Source organism: Hemicordylus capensis, chromosome 1 (assembly GCF_027244095.1).
Source record: "Hemicordylus capensis ecotype Gifberg chromosome 1, rHemCap1.1.pri, whole genome shotgun sequence".
Lineage (NCBI taxonomy): Eukaryota > Metazoa > Chordata > Lepidosauria > Squamata > Cordylidae > Hemicordylus > Hemicordylus capensis.
Window position 1 is genome coordinate 21026412 of NC_069657.1, and position 16208 is coordinate 21042619.

Consider the following 16208-nt stretch of genomic DNA (forward strand, 5'->3'; position numbering starts at 1 on the left):
GCACACATCTATGGTGTAATGATCAAGAAATGGTAATTCAGTGGACCAAGTTGCCATTTTGCAGATGTCCGTGAAGGTTACCCCCGGTAAGTGTGCAGCTGATAAAGTGTAGGCACAGGTGGAGTGGGCCTTGATTGCTTCAGGCGGTTGCATGTTCTGTGACCTTTAGGTCAGCAAAATGAGTTCAACTAGCCATCTGGACATTCTTTGTCTGGAAATGCAGAAGCCTCTCACAGAGCCCTTGTAAGCTACGAATGCATGCTTGGTGGATTTGAGGCCCTTCGTGCGGTCCAGATAATATAAAATGTGCCCTTCGCACATCTAAGGAGTGCACTGCATGCTCTAAAGGTGTAGACGGGTCCCTGAAGAATGTAGAGAGAACGATATCTTGGTTAAGGTGGAAGTCAGATACCACCTTGGGTAAAATGTTTAGGTCCATACACATTAGCACTTTATCAGGATAGATCCTGGCGTATGATGAATCAATCCACAATGCTGTCAGTTCACTAACACATTTAGCCATAGTTTTCAAAGCCACTAGTTTATGGATGCAGAACTCATTGGTACAAATGGGGCCTCGATTAAAGCTGAAAGGACCAAGGATATGCTCCATAGTTCTACAGGAGTGCAGATGGGCAGAAAGAAATTCAAGAGGCCTTTCAGTAAAGCCTTACTATCTGGGTGTGAAAAGAGAGTCTTCCCATCACAGCCTGGATGTTTTGAAGAGAGTGCTGCCAGATGCACTTTCAAAGATACATTCGCCAGCCCATGTGATTTTAGATCAGTCAAGCAGAGGAGTACATCTCTGATTGTAGCCCGTTTAGGCAGAAACCATGCGTTCTTGCACAAAGATTTGAATCGGAGCCACTTGACAAGGTAATTACGTCGGGTGGAAGACTTCCTTTGGTTAAGTAGGATCTTACTCAAAAGCTGATTTGCCATGTTGTTAGACGGAGAGTGAGAACCTCTGGATGCAATGGCCATGGAGGAAACATATACGAGATCTGCTGCAAGTCCAACTGGAAGGCATCCCCCAGTGATCACAGGTATAGAAGATGCAAGATCTCCTGTAACGCTATCATGCGGAATTTTCTCACATGGACAAATTTGTTCAAGTGGCGTAGATCATGATGGGCCGAATCCAGCCATCTCTCTTCAGGATCATTAAATAGTGGGAATAAAAAGCCTCCCGCCTGTGTACCCACTGCACCAGGGTGATAGCCCCTTTTGATAACAACTTGTTCACTTCTTCCAATAACACCTGGGAGGGTTGAATGAAACACATCCCTGAAAATCTTGGGGTTGTCCTGAACTCTATGGTGTATCCCAAAGTTATGATCATCAGGACCCAGTGGCCTGATGTTATGTGGTGCCAAGCGGGGGCATGGCATGCTAGCTTCATGTTGGATGCTGGTAAGAGTATAGGGTTCACAAATCTGGTGTGCTTCGTGTGCCAAGATGTTAACGCCCCCAGTGATGGGAAGGGAGAAGAGTGTAGTGGTGACAGTGGGTGGGCTTGAACCTCAAAGATGGCTCTGAGGTTCTACTTGTTTCGTACACTGAGACTGATTAGTGTTCCCTTTGCTCTGATAAGTGTGCTTATGGTAAGAATGGTACTGTTTCCTAAAGTCATGGTGTTCCTGCTGTCTGAATGTGGGTTTCTATCTTGAAAAAGAACAATGCTTGGACCTATAGGAAGAGGCAGATGCAGAGGTAGTGAAAGTTTTCGCAGTAAACCTAGGTTTTTTCACTCTCTCCATAGTCGAGTTTGTATCTTCACTGAAGAGGCCTTTACAATGAATGGTAAGCCCTCAAATTTTTCTTTCATGTTGCCCTACAGATTAGTAGAGTGAAGCCAGGTGTGCCTCCTCAGGGAGATTGCAGCAGTCAGGGAATGTGATTCTGACTTGGCCAGGTGTTTGGCAGTATTTAATTGTTGGTGAGTAAGCACCACCGATTTATTTAGTGTCTGTTGGGATTTCTTCTTAAATTCTTCTGGAGACAGGATGTCCAAATCATTTTGTAGATCCTCCCATATGCCATGGTTTTATTTTGCTGTACAAGCTGAATAATCTGCTGTTTTAATCAATGGATAGGAATGAGGAGACCCATTGTCCGGGTCTCAATGGTAGTCTTGCCTTGTGGTGTGGGAATAGGCAGAGTTTCTGTCTCAATATCCACACCACTAAACATAGTCTGTATGGCTGTATTGACTAAGTTTTTTTTCAGGAAGCTAGGCAATCTGCATAGCAATAAAAACACTTTGTACAGCAGGTTTTATTGGCAGGGCTGGACCATCACCACCAGTCCGGGCTTGCACAGTTAGAACTGGAATCACAGCGGACGCTAGTGGTAATTATGACTTAGACTGTGAGGATCTCCAGAGCTGGTCCTCCTGAAAATTTTAAGGGAAGCCCGAAGATCTGGTCCCCATAGCAGCAGAAGCAAGTGTTGCACCAGCAGCCAACGAATCTGAGAAACCACATGAATGCCACAGAGAAGGGCCAGCCAAATGAGCAGCAGTCAGGGCACATAGTTCAGCAGTACCACAGTCAACTGATTGAGCCGCAACCAACTCTCTAGGAGTTCCCACCCCAGTAGCCCATGAAGGGAAACTTTTGAACATGGATGTTGAAGGAGTGCTTGAATTAGAATCCAGTATGGAAAGCAAGGTGTGGGCAGTAGCAAGGTCCAATATAGTCTCCCTGTCCTCCTCTTCGACATCAAAAGTCAGTATCGGGGTGTGGAATAGAGGAGTCACCATTCTTGAAGCCGACAACATAGGTGTATTCAAGCTTGAAACTGGAACTCATGCTCCTGGTGTCGATGGAAGGCACATTGGCATCGATAGAGACTCTCGACATCGATCAGGTGGTATCGACGGGGCTGAGGAATCGACCAGAGTTAGAGCTGGAGAGGGAGATCAGGCCCTCGACAGCGACAATCCCAATGTCGAAGATCAGTCCACGTGGTGAGGTTTCTCCTGTCCAGGTATCTCTGAAGACTGTCGTGTCACTTTCCTCAACGTTGAGGTTCTCTATGTCAAACAGTGGCAGTCGACCTCGATGGCTGTAGAGGGTTTTGAAGGCAGGCATCGCAGACCGGACAGAGATGATGCCAAGTCCATAAACTTGGCCTTCTTTGGTCGCAGAGACGATGAATGAGTATCCAATCTCAGCCACTTTTCTCTAGACTTTTAATGCCTCAGTGCTGAAAGTAGATTCGACCTCGAAGGAACTTTCAGGTTTTTGAAAGCAGTCGATGTCGATATACATGTTGAAGGTTGCGACGACTTCGAGGAAGTAGGCTTAGTTGCTGGCAACGAGTCTTTAGAAGTCGATGTTGCAGGGAGGGGTTCACCCGGTGTCAAAAGGCTTAACACTTCGTCATAAATGGCAGCATGAAGTTGCAGAGCCCAATTCTTGCATGTCTACTTAGAAAACGATAAGCATATCTTACTAGAGGATACGTTGTGTTCCTCCCCTAAGCAGATCAGACATAGATTGTGAAGGTCTTTTGAGGGAAGATTGGCACTACAGCCCTAACACCTCTTAAAGTTTCATTTCTCCTCAGCCATATCAAAACACATAGTCCAAGTCTGTTGTTCCAAGGCCGAATTAAGCCAACGAAGTCTGGAAGCCATTACTGAGTCAATAGTCCGAGATTAACAATCTGGTGGGGTTTTTTTAAAAACCGATGAACTCACAATAAAGAAATTTACTGAGGAGAAGCGACAGCCCAAGTACTGAACACAATGACAGTTGGAAAAAAACTGAAGAACATGGTGCCCGGCCCGTCTTTAAATAGCACGCTGTAGGTGTGGAGGCAGGGCTCAGTTGCCTTGATGAGCTGCAACATTCTTATTAATATTCTAGAAAGGTCCTACCCATTCTTATGGATCTCAACGTATCTTGATCCAAATCCATTGTTCTACCCCATGGCAACTTTGGTGCACAACACATCAAGAACAGGTTGTGCCAGACTAATTTCATCTCCTTTTTCAACAGAATCACTAGTTTAGTATATCATGGCAATGCTATAGACAGTAAGGTCGTTCACATGACCATTACAGGGAAGGGGAGGAAGGTTGCACTGAACATGCTTTCCCCTCAGACGATCCATCGTCTCCTGTGTGGAGCGCAGCAGCTCACATGCCACATGATCCATGCTGCTTCGAGCAGCACAGATCTCTAGAGGCTGGGAAAATGAGTTCCAGTCTCCAGGAACCCCAAGATGCATCACGTGAACAGTGCAGTGCATTGAGGGGATTCCCCCTTTAGCTGGGTGCTTAAGGAACCCGGCTGTGCGTCTGCTTGCAGTCTAAGCATACACATGACCTGAGATAAGGGGAATTTAACCCCTTTAACCCTGGTTAAGGGATGGAGTAGCAAGCCAGGCTAGTGGAGGCAGAAGCAGTGGGAGAAGGAACAATCCCGATGCTCCACACAAGCACCCCAATCCAGACTAGGCTGACCTAGCCTGGGTTGCTCATGAGCATAGCCTAATAGTGTATCTTGATTTCGGCAAAGCACTTTACAGTCTCCCACAGTATCGTCAACAGGTTTAATGTGGCTAGATGCTGCTGTTAGGTGAATTCACAGCTCATTGAATGACTTTAGTCAGGAAGTACTTCTTAATGTTCCACATCACCCTGGAGGGAGGTAGTGAATGAAGTGCCACAGGGTTCGGCCCTGTGATATTCAATATTTTCACAAATGACTTAGAGGAAGGGATAGAGGGACTGCATATCAAATCTGAAGAGGACACAGTGCTGGGGTAGGGTGTCCATATCAGATTCAATCTGATATGGACAAGCTCAAATATTGGGCCAAACACAAGATTAGGTTCAGAGACAAATGTAAAGTCCAGCATTTTGGATAAGAAAAATCAAATGCACAAGTACAATATGGGGGAGACTTATACATGTGAAAGGGATCTAGGTGCCTTAATGGACAAGTTGAACATGCGCCGGCAGTGTGAAGCAGCTGCTAAAAACGCAAATGAATAGGAGAATAATGTCCAGATCACAAGTAGTCATCATTTCACTCTATTCAGAGAGGAGAGATGGTCTTCTGGTAGCAATTATTAATTGTCTCCTTAGCTAAGCAGGGTCCGCCCTGGTTGCATATGAATGGGAGTTCACATGTGAGCATTCTAAGATATTCCCCTTAGGGAATGGAGCCGCTCCGGGAAGAGCAGAAGGTTCCAAGTTCCCTCCCTGGCTTCTCCAAGATAGGGGCTGAGAGAGATTCCTGCCTGCAATCTTGGAGAAGCTGATGCCAGTCTGTGAAGACAATACTGAGCTTGATAGACTAATGGACTGACTCAGTATATGGGGACTGACTCAGTATATTCTTAAGTTCCTGCACTTAGAATCCTGTGTCCAATTCTGGGCCCTGCATTTTAAGCAAGGGTTTTGATGAACTGGTTCAAAGGAAGGCGACAAACATGGTGAGGGGTCTGGAAATCCAATCCAATGAGAAATGGCTGAAGGAATGGAGCATGCTTAGCCTGGAGAAGAGAGGTCTAAGGGGAGAGATGATAGTTGTCTTCAGATATCTGAAAGGTTGTCACACAGGAGGAGTAGACAATCTCTGTTGCTCTCGAGGGCAGGCCTAAAACCAGTAAGTTGGAATGACAAGGCAGCAGATTTAAGCTAGACATTATGAAGAACTTCCTAAATGTTAGAGCTGTTCAACAGTCTGTGCCATGCAGTGGTCAAAATTTTCACTGGAGATTTTTCAAACGAGGCTCGACAACTGTTTGTCAGAAATATTGCAGCAATTTCCTTCATCGAGCAACTTCCAACCCTAAATTTCTATGAATTGGGGGCAGGGGGAGTTTCTTAGGGTCTCTGTTCCAAAACTAGGAAGCAATGACCAGATTGACCAGTGAAATGGGGATGAGCTGAAGAGGTGAGGGGAGTGGATACCCAAGTGCCAGGAAGGAAGGAAGGAAGGAAGGAAGGCGGACCATATTACCTTTAAAATTAGAAGTCTAGGATGCAACAAGACAATTCTAAATGAGATAAATTATCAAGTCTCTCAGTGAAAAGTCAATCATATTCCAAATAGGCCTTTGGTATCAGTATGCAAAGTCCAACTTAACATGGGGTCTTGTTTCAGTTTTCAGAATATTATTCTAGCCAAGATGCTATTACTTTCTTACAGTGCATTGTTTTAGAACGAATCTGCTTAATTGAGGCTACAAACCACATTAGAGTTTAGGGATCTACAGGTTAAGCTTGGATGGTGTTAAAGTGTCCTATATTTGTAGAAGCCCTTATTACACAAAATAAACAAAACCTTCTCCATAAGTTACAGGTGTAATAGGTATGTTAACATGTATGCTATTCTTTCCCCTGCTTTTGAGACTTAGCTTGACTTCATTGGGTTATATTCCTAGCAAGCTCATAGCACAAGCAGAAGTGGCTCCATTTGTGCAGGGAGGAGAGAAAATTTCCCCTTATTTGACTGTCCCTGCTGCAGCTTCCCATGCCATATGCCACCCTGCTCCAGAGAACATCCTAACAGAAGCAGCCCATCAGCTATTTCCACCTTTATTCTGAATATCTGAATTAAGTAGTTTCTGCACAAACCTATTATTTACTTTTGAAGGAGGAATATATTTTAGAAATTGTAGGAACACACTGGTTTTGCTATTTATATAGTTTTTTAAAAAAATGTTCTTGCTACTCTTATCTGATTATTTACAATAAGAGTTTTATCATAAACATAAGAGGGTGATGGATCTCTTTTCATTTTTTAAAAAAATACAAAACTATTATTGCTCTACACTGTTAGTGTTCCTACTAACAGGGATTCCCAGATGTTGCTAACTACAACTCCCATAATCCCCAAGCAAAAGCCATTGCAGCTGGGGATTCTGGGAGTTGTAGTTAACAACATCTGGGAATCCCTGTTAGAGGGAACACTGATTGCTAGGGTACTTTGCCTTGAAGTAAGAGCACAATGAATGCCTGGCAAATCTAAATCCTATGTTAAATTATTTTTAGTTCTTCCACTGCAGGTTGAATAACTCATTAACATTGATAAGTAAGTTTGATAATACAAAATGAGCAAAACTGGAAGGGGGAAGATTGGGAGCCAGTCTTTGGAGGCTTCCCAAAAATACAAAGTCTCTGATTCCTAGGAAGCAAAATACCTTGTAATCCTCTACAAAGCAGTGTTTTGCCCTTCCATTCTTTCAAGTAACCCAGGAGTACAGATGGTTGGTCCTCTCAAGCAATTTCTTGATTATTTTTTTAAAGCTCCTCTTAACACAAGAGGCAGCAGAGGAATCAAGTGGTTTTATTTTAAACCAACCACTATCCTCTCAGACATTAGCAAAACAGCAGGGCATTCCTAAAACAGTAGAAAATACAGGAATTCTAGCAATAAAGTTCACTGCTCAAAAGGAACAGTTTCATAGACTGGAACTATACATCCTGCAAGCAATCCCAGTCATTGCTGAACAGCTGAAAGGCAGAAGGGGAGGATGGGTGGTTACCAGCAGGGAAGCAGTAAGCAGAGAGCTAAATCCTCCCACACTTTCCCCTAAAAAAAAAAACCCACACAACAATCCTTCTTCTATCACCAAAACTGCCATCCATTATGTTGTTCTGGCTCAAGAAAGTGAACCCCTTAGATGTCACTTTTGTAGATTCTGTCTATGAGACAAAATAGCAGGCAGCATAGGGGATCTTGTTCAGTTTATGCAGCAGTTCAGGGTTTCAGAATAAGGAAATAAGACTGACAAGTGTTATTTCAGCCCCTTTTTTGTGCATTTGTAGTTCAAATTCAGATTCATCTGATGAGACAGCATAATTTCCCATCCCCCAAGTGTTCATTGGACAAGTCAGTATTAAAATGAAACCTCTACCGAGTGTGCAATTCTGTGAATATAAAGCATGCAATGTTTAAATAAACTCAGGCAGAGCCAATAGGAGAGAAGAACATAAGGAAATGAGCTAGCATACTCAAGTAATTAAAAATTTGAAATAGCCCTACCTTCTGTAGACTGGTTGGATTCAACTGAGTTTTGTCAATTATTTTTATTGCAACCTAGAAGGGAGGAAGAAGGCCATCAATATGCATTTCAGAATGAGTTTCGTCAAGTTAATAAGTCAGAGATGTTGGGGATGTTAACGGAATACTACCTACAGAACCAATAAAGTGAAGAGATGTGAGTTTTAGAGTTAGAATACACTAGCTGACCCTGCACAGAGCATCTGTGTGCTCTTTGGGGCCAGCAGTTACCTCTTGCCCCCACCACCTTCTGCCCCAGTCTCTGCTTCCTAAGCACGGCTGGCCCATGCCGGGCCCAACCACCTCTCCTCCCCACCACCACTTCTGCCCCCCTTCTTTCCCCCCTCCTGGGTCTTGCCAGGCCCGCCGCTGCCTGCCTCCGCGGCCAGGCCCACCACTGCCTCTGGCCTCCGCAGCCAGGCCTGTGGTGGCGACCAATCCTCCTGAGTGTGCCTCAGCCAATCAGGCGCCAGGATGCACATTCCAGGGCACACCCAGGAGAATTAACTATATAGATAATTATATCTAGTGTAAAAGATTCAAAAACTGAAATATATTTAAAGCCAGAACAGTGTGATCAAAACTGTCATGGATCTAAACCAACAGTTTGCAAGAATACTGCCTGTCATCTCCATCGATGACAAATCGTAAGCTGAATTCAACCAAGGGTTTTGCAATTCATTCAGCAGTTGTGATTGTGGGAACTTGACATGGAGATGGTCATCAGGACCCTGAACAGCTAGAATGAAATATATTTACTCCTAAAAGAGTCATATGGTCACCAAAATAAAATCAGACAACAAAATAATTTAGGAGTCATATTAATTCCCCACTGAGATCTGAACATCTGCAAGAGGTTTAGATGCAACAATGAATAAAGGAACATATTTTTAAAAGGACATATGTGCAAGACCTAAATGTATACTGACAAATTATCAGTACATTTATTCATGAGGGGAAAACATGACCCTTTCAAATACAATTACTGATATATATACTTTTATACTTTTACAAAGGTATTCAAAATATTTTGCTTACATTATTTCAATAACTGAAAGCTTAAGCAACATTTCTTTACTTTCAGTGCAAGAGATGCACAAATATCAAAATATAGAAATATGGTGACAAAGTGTGTGAGTGTGTGTGAGAGGAAAAGTGTTCCCATGTTTTTTAATGTCTGCTCAGTTAATTTTAGATCCCACTCAGGTTGAATCAGAAAGGCCCCACTCTGAATATATGTGTGCGCATACTGCTTTGATACTGCTGACTAGAACAAAACCCATTCCTCACACAGATGGGAAAAAGAGAGAGAGAGAGAGAGAGAGAACACTGGTGAGGAATTAAGAAATGGCCTTAACAGGACTAGTTCATTATTTTACATCCTTTAGAATTCAGCAGGGGGGGAAGTGAAGACGTTTCAAACAACATATCAGATTAGAATTATAATTAAGAATATTTATACAATGCTTTTTATCAAGCAAGTTTTCAGTACAGTTTGCACAAAAAAGTTTCCATCTCAAACTCTTCCCCACATTTGGAGTTTGCAACATACTCTCACTCCACACTTGCACAAGTTCTGAAGAGCAGGGAGAGAGAACAGGAAAAGATGCACAAACAACTGCGGCAGCAATGCTGAATAAGTAGAAGAGAAGAGCAGTGGGTGATCAGGAAAGTGGCAAATGCATAGCTACCTGTTCTGTGTATTAGAGGCTGCCCAGTAGAGCAGGCCAATCTCAAAACTGCTCTTAAGGGAACATGAAAATTTATGAAATTCTTTGGAACAAAATTTGTCCCATTTCACCTCAACAAACTTATGCAACTTTCATCTAATGATATCTATTGATTGCTGCTCTGTTCAAAAAGCTCATCCCAAAGGAAGATTAAACTATTTCTCAGTATTAAGTCTATCTACATATACCAATCATCATGTAGGTTTTTAACTGATCGGGGGTGGGGGACTTTTCCCACAGCATACACTGGACTTTCTACTTCTATATTGTTACACAATATATAAGTATGTTGTAAACGATTACCTTTAACACAAGACACCCTCCAACCCACACTGGGCAATAACCTCTTCACCTCGATTCAACTTTTGACAATGTGTTCAACACAGAATATCTTCACACTGCAGTGCCAGCTCATCCTCACAAGCCCAACACAAAACTACTAGTTGCAACCTCCTTCTGTTGCTCACCAGATGCACATTGATCCATGGCTTTATCACCTCTAGTCTGGATTAACTGTAACACTGCATAGTATATGCTGGGGGTGGGGGGATGAGGCAAACCTACTCAGAAACATCTAATGTAGAAGGTAAGCTACCTGTTATTTTCTTCTTGCAAGACGACCTATCATACGTCTTTCCAATATGTTTTTAAGGGCTAATTTCAAAAATAAATATTTTTGAATGCTGGGAATCCTTGACTACAGAGCTCACCATGAAAACAAGTATGGCAGCAATATGTTGGTACCTGCTGCCCGCTTATAACCTTTATTGGATGAATGCAACAATAACTTTCTAGATCTGTATTATCTCTAGTACTCTCTGGGAAGAGGCAGGCACTTTTTGAATTTATCAGCAAATTATGTTACCCATCTGCTTCTGTAGTATCTTTATGCACAAAGAATCTAAAAGCTAAAGCATGACACTGTCATGAATATCAAAAGTGAAGACCCAGACTAAGAAGATTTCCATTGCTACATTAAACTCTGCACACAATCTTGATACAGCAGAATAAGGAGAATGGCCCAATGCCACATTAAAAAAAAAGCTCTCTATTGATATTTTCTTCAGTGCATATCACACTTAGGCAAAGAACCCTAAAATTATCAAAAAGGCAACCATCTGGATTTGCATTTCACTTGGCTGCATCTGAGAGGTGAGACAGCAAAAACACCCTCTCTTGCCTTGACTGGGACCAACTACTATATCACTCCTCCCCTCAATGTGTCCTGAAGGGCCATTCCCCTCATCATTATGCAATCCGGATGAAAGGGTTGGTCCCCGAGTATGCTTATTTCCCCCTTTCTTTCCTTTTTGTTCTATATCCTGTCACTTAAGATTATAAACCATCACTGTGAAATGTAAATCACCATGAGTGCTTCAGCAGAAAGCTAGTCTATAAATGTAGCAAATAAAAAAATAAATAGAAGAGATGGAATAGCAACAATATCTTTTAAACAGCCTCTGTTAGTTTATGTTCTGCTTTAACAAGTTCAAGGTGATTTACGGTCACAGAAACATTGTGTGCTCACTGAAATCCTCCATTACTTCAGAGGGAGAGCACTGATCAGCAAACCTGGTCAATTACCACCCAAATCTACTGTTAATGACAGATGCTGAAAAGGTATACAAATATATCTTGGCTAAAAATTGCTAGGAATATCTGTGGGATAAAGTAGGCAAGGCTCAATGTCGTCCACGCACGAGTGAAAGTTCCAGATTACAAGAAAACCAAACCGAACATAGCCTCAATGGAGTATGGAAATAGTCAATCACAAACTAAGCCCACTCATGCCCTTGTGGGAGAATGCAAGCTTAACATGTCAAGATGTAACTGAGCAGTGCAAAATTGGGGCTGCTGGATTAAGTGGGCAAGGCTCAATATCATCCATGCAGGAGTGAAAGTTCCAGATTGCAAAAGAGCAAATAACAAAAAACCAATCAAGCGTAGCCTCAATAAAATATAAGTGACATCAATCACAAACTAAGCCCACTCATGCCCTTGTGGAAGAATACAGGCTTCACATGTCATTTTTGGTTTAAAAAAATAATAATAACTGAGCTCTGCTCAGTTATATCTCCTCTGGAAGTCTTTGATCATCATTGTACATGTTATTATTCTTGTTCCGTTTTGAATTGTTATGTTTGGTTTAATCATCAATTGTTTATCAGTGCTAGAAATCAGAGATAACCTTACTAGTGGCCTATTGAATATTAATACATATCTCTGTTTGTTTGCTATATATAATTTTCATACAAGTTCACCTTAGTCACGGCTGGGTTTTATCCCCCCTCTGTTTTGCTTGGTTGTAGTTCCGTGATCGCCCTTGCTTTTGTTTAGGAATATTTGTGGGGCAAATAAAAAAATCTATACAAGCCAAAGAAATCCCACTGCAACAAATTAAAAGCATAAATGCTTTTAAACAGGATCCCAGTTTACATGTACTTTGATTTGAAAAAGTTTCATCCGCAACTTTTCAATTACAATTTTCAGATGTAAATCCACTTTCTTTGTAATGCATACATATGACAAATACAAAGACTCTCTACTTTTGCTGAGCTTACACAACTGTGCCAAATTCACAATTTTCCACTTGCTAGAATTATTACAGTAGGAGTCTGATTTTGCTTTAAACCTAAAGAGCTTATATGCTAAAATACCATTTCAAATAGGTTTAGAGTATTAGCACACTTTACCTCTCTGCCAGTAAGGATGTGTCTGGCCAGTTTCACTTTTGCAAAATTCCCCTTTCCAATAGTTTTAAGAAGCCGGTAATTCCCAATATGGGGTTGCTCATCTGCACATGAAGCTATAGAATTTCTACAGCGGGCCCCGGAGCGACTAGTCCGAGAGGAAACCTCTTGACGTCCTTCACCATGAGAGGAGGTGTGCTGTTAACAAAGAAACACAAACATTTAAATACACAACTACAGAAGGTGTTGTCCTATATGACAAAAGGGCACAGAGGCCAGTAAACTAGAACTAAGGTCAATTCAGGGAAGCTGAAGGAGCAGACAGACAGAAGCACGTACTTTCACAGAATGATTTATCAAATCCACTGTCACAAAGGGCAGTGATGGTCTATGCTGGTCTATGATCGTAATAAAGATTGCTTGATTGGCAGTGATGGTCAATAGCTTTAATGGCTATAAAAATGGCTGTAAATTCAGGGAGGATAGATCTACCAATAGACATTAGCTGACAGCAAAAGGGAATCTCCATGTTCAGAGGCTGTAACTCTGAAAAACAGTTGCTGGAGGCAAGCAGGAAACAGGTTATCTTCATGGTCTGCCTGTGGGCTTCCCAGGAGCATCTTTTTGAGCACTGATGGAAACAGGATGTTGGACTAGATCTGGGGGGCACAACTTCGGTCCTTCAGTTTCGTTGGACTTCCCTCATCCCCCAGCAAATAGTCAGGGATGATGGGAGCTGCAGTCCAACAACAGTTAGAGGGCTGAAGTTGGGCAATCGTAGACTAGGTGCACCTTTGGTTTATCTCAGAAGGGCTCTTCTTAGGTTCTTAACCACAGCCTTGAGTAACATACATTTACAAACAAGGCTAAAATGCACCAGTTTTAAGTGAGGCTTGATACTGAATGTTTTGAACTAGCAATACAAATGAAACAATATTTTCCAGCAGTAACAGTTATTCAAAGCCATACTCTGTCCACATTCATGACATTTTGCATAGTACAGTATAATAGCAGGTGGTAAGCCTATCAAGACTTACACATCAGTTTCAACTTTAAGAGCTGTAGTGTTCTTACAGCTTCTTGAGAACCATATCTTAGTTTTGTTCTTTGATCAACATTTTTCAGAATTTGGCAAACAAGTTGGGGATAACAAAGAATGTGAGCAAGTAAAAGATACTTAGACTTTGTTTTGGTCTACAGTACCTCCTCAGTTGAAACAGAACCACCAACCTGAGGATGCTCAGTGGTTAGACTAGAACTCCCATCATCCCAGCTGCAATTTGTTGCAGCTAGGGATGATGGGAGTTGTATCCCAACAGTTGGGAGAGCCTCAGGTTGTCCATCCCTGCTCTAGTATGCATAATCGCATTTGCCAGCATTCATTCCATTACCCTAAGCTCTTACATCCCTGTTGTTTCTATACTAAGTTTGCCTCTTCCCTTGATTCTCTTTTCAACGTTTAGACTATAACCTCCTTGGAGCATGGACTTGCCTGCTTCTTTTACACAGTAAAGCACTGTGCACATTGACAGACTGTCTGGAGCTGGCACTGAGCCACTGTTCCTCTTCCAAGCAGCCTTCTTCTACACTTCCTGTTTCTTAAATGTCATGCAACATTGGTTAGATATAAAGAATAGAAAAAGTGTCCTACAATTTCCTATTTAGAGTGTAGTATAATACAAGTCATAGGAACATAGGAAACTGCCATATACTGAGTCAGACCATTGGTCTATCTAGCTCAGTATTGTCTTCACAGACTGGCAGCGGCTTCTCCAAGGCTGCAGGCAGGAATCTCTCTCAGCCCTATCTTGGAGAAGCCAGGGAGGGAACTTGAAACGTTCTGCTCTTCCCAGAGCGGCTTCATCCCCTGAGGGGAATATCTTGCAGTGCTCACACATCAAGTCTCCCATTCATATGCAACCAGGGCAGACCCTGCTTAGCTATGGGGACAAGTCATGCTTGCTATCACAAGACCAGCTCTCCTCCCATCAAGGACTAAAAATGATACACTACAGGCATCAACTTCAGACGCATACACACACACAGTATACATAAACACGCATGCGCGTGCGCGCACACACACACACACACACACACCACAATTCTTTTTGATTAGCAGCATCCTTCTGGGATCCAGAAACTACTTATATAGAGTTTTGTTTGCAGCTTTAAAAAGAGAGTGAGTGAGTGAGAGAGAGAGTGAGAGTGAGGGGGGGTACATAAACTCAAACAAGCATCTAAAAATAGTTTCTCTATACTATAACCCAGGTCTTTTATACAACTTTCTTGGATATTAGAGCACTAGTGGGAATAGTAACTATCAAAGCAATTGTATAACCTTCAGTTCAGTGGTAATGGTGTTGTGCCCCAAATATTCCCATTTCTGAAATATTGTGAAATATTTCCACTTTGATGATGTGTGCCTTTATAGTTTTGCAGCCAAACACTAGAAGAATTTCATCCATTTCCTTTTAAATCTACTCATCCCTGAATTTCCCCTCTGTTCTCCAATCAGGACCTTAAATTTCTCAATCAGTATCCAAATCTAAACAGTCTGCCCTGTTTTTTCTCCTCACAATCCTCGCATATCACCTATCTCTTCCCAACCTGATGGACCCAACTTATGCCTCCATCAGATGCAGAGGGGGTTTTGTTTGTTTTTAGTTACCAACAAGAAAACAGTGGACTGTCTTAAAGCAAAAAATAAATAAATCACATAATATTTGTAGCTGTAATAACATTCTATTAACAATAGAGCATCAGGGCAATGGAAGACCAGTCTGGCTCCATCCACTGGCCAAAGAAGGAGTTTGGTCCTGCCTACCCTAACATTCTGCTCCAGCAGCACTGAAGGAAAACACACACTTGGCTTTTTCCTCTGGCCAGAGTAAGAAAAGCTTCTGAGTGGCATGTGTCTGTACACATTACTGAAACCTGCTGTAAACAGCCTTGAGGATCATTCAATTGAAAGGTGAAGTAAACCTACTCAAAGTAAATAAATATTACATAATTATTGCACTGTATTCAATCGTCTTCATTCAGTAGCTGGAACTTAGTGTCACATTTTCTGTCTTGCAATGCCAATGGAAGTAATCAGTGGGTCACACGCTAGTGGAGAAGCAAATCTTGAATGTCCAATACAAGCTAAGAGCCAGGGCACAGCACAACGAAGAGATGATGCCCATCACCCCATCTTCTTATAGTGCTTGCTACGGCTAGACAAGATGAAGCAGCCAAGGCTTTGTTTCTTGGGCAATAATTAAGGATACTATTAAATGCAAACTGTCTAGTTTAGAATTGTACCACGGGGGGGGGGGGGGGACACTTGCTGTTTGGATTTTGAACCACAGGCAACAAGATATCATGAGCATCTCTTTGGGGTTCAGATTCAAAATATGGAAACTAGACAGGATACAGGATTTGAAAGCAGGGAGAGCCAACATTGAAAATAAGATGAAACAGCTGACTCCTTCCTTTCATTTCTATTCAAATTTTTCCCAGTAGGAAATGGATCCAGAATCTCTGACTCAGGCAGGTAGTGAGAAGTCAGCAGTGTACGAGGATAGAGTAGCACAGATAAAAGCTGACAAGCTCTGCTTGTAGGAGAGCAATCCCAAGAAGAGAAGGGTTGTAGGCCTTGTCCTTGTGAAGGAGTCATAGTCTCAGTTCCAAAACCTGAAGTCTACACAATGCTTATGGACAGGGTTAGCAATTTCACAAGCTACTTCTCTGTCAGCAACTGACAAAGATCTTCTCTTCTG

The 16208-nt window shown here is 42.2% G+C and overlaps 1 protein-coding gene across 6 annotated transcripts in view; it reads right to left on the bottom strand.

The window, feature by feature from the left end:
* MARK3 (microtubule affinity regulating kinase 3) overlaps positions 1 to 16208 on the bottom strand; it is a 123680-nt gene that overhangs the window by 90342 nt on the left and 17130 nt on the right. For 5 of the 6 annotated variants that reach the window (XM_053254326.1, XM_053254343.1, XM_053254316.1 and 2 more), the window contains 2 exons: positions 12451 to 12645; positions 8010 to 8063 (listed from right to left, as the gene is read on the bottom strand). In XM_053254326.1, the coding sequence (XP_053110301.1) occupies positions 8010 to 8063; positions 12451 to 12645 (249 nt within the window). Of the gene's footprint in view, positions 1 to 8009; positions 8064 to 12450; positions 12646 to 16208 lie in introns of those variants that run through there. The other variant, XM_053254348.1, reaches the window with a different exon arrangement.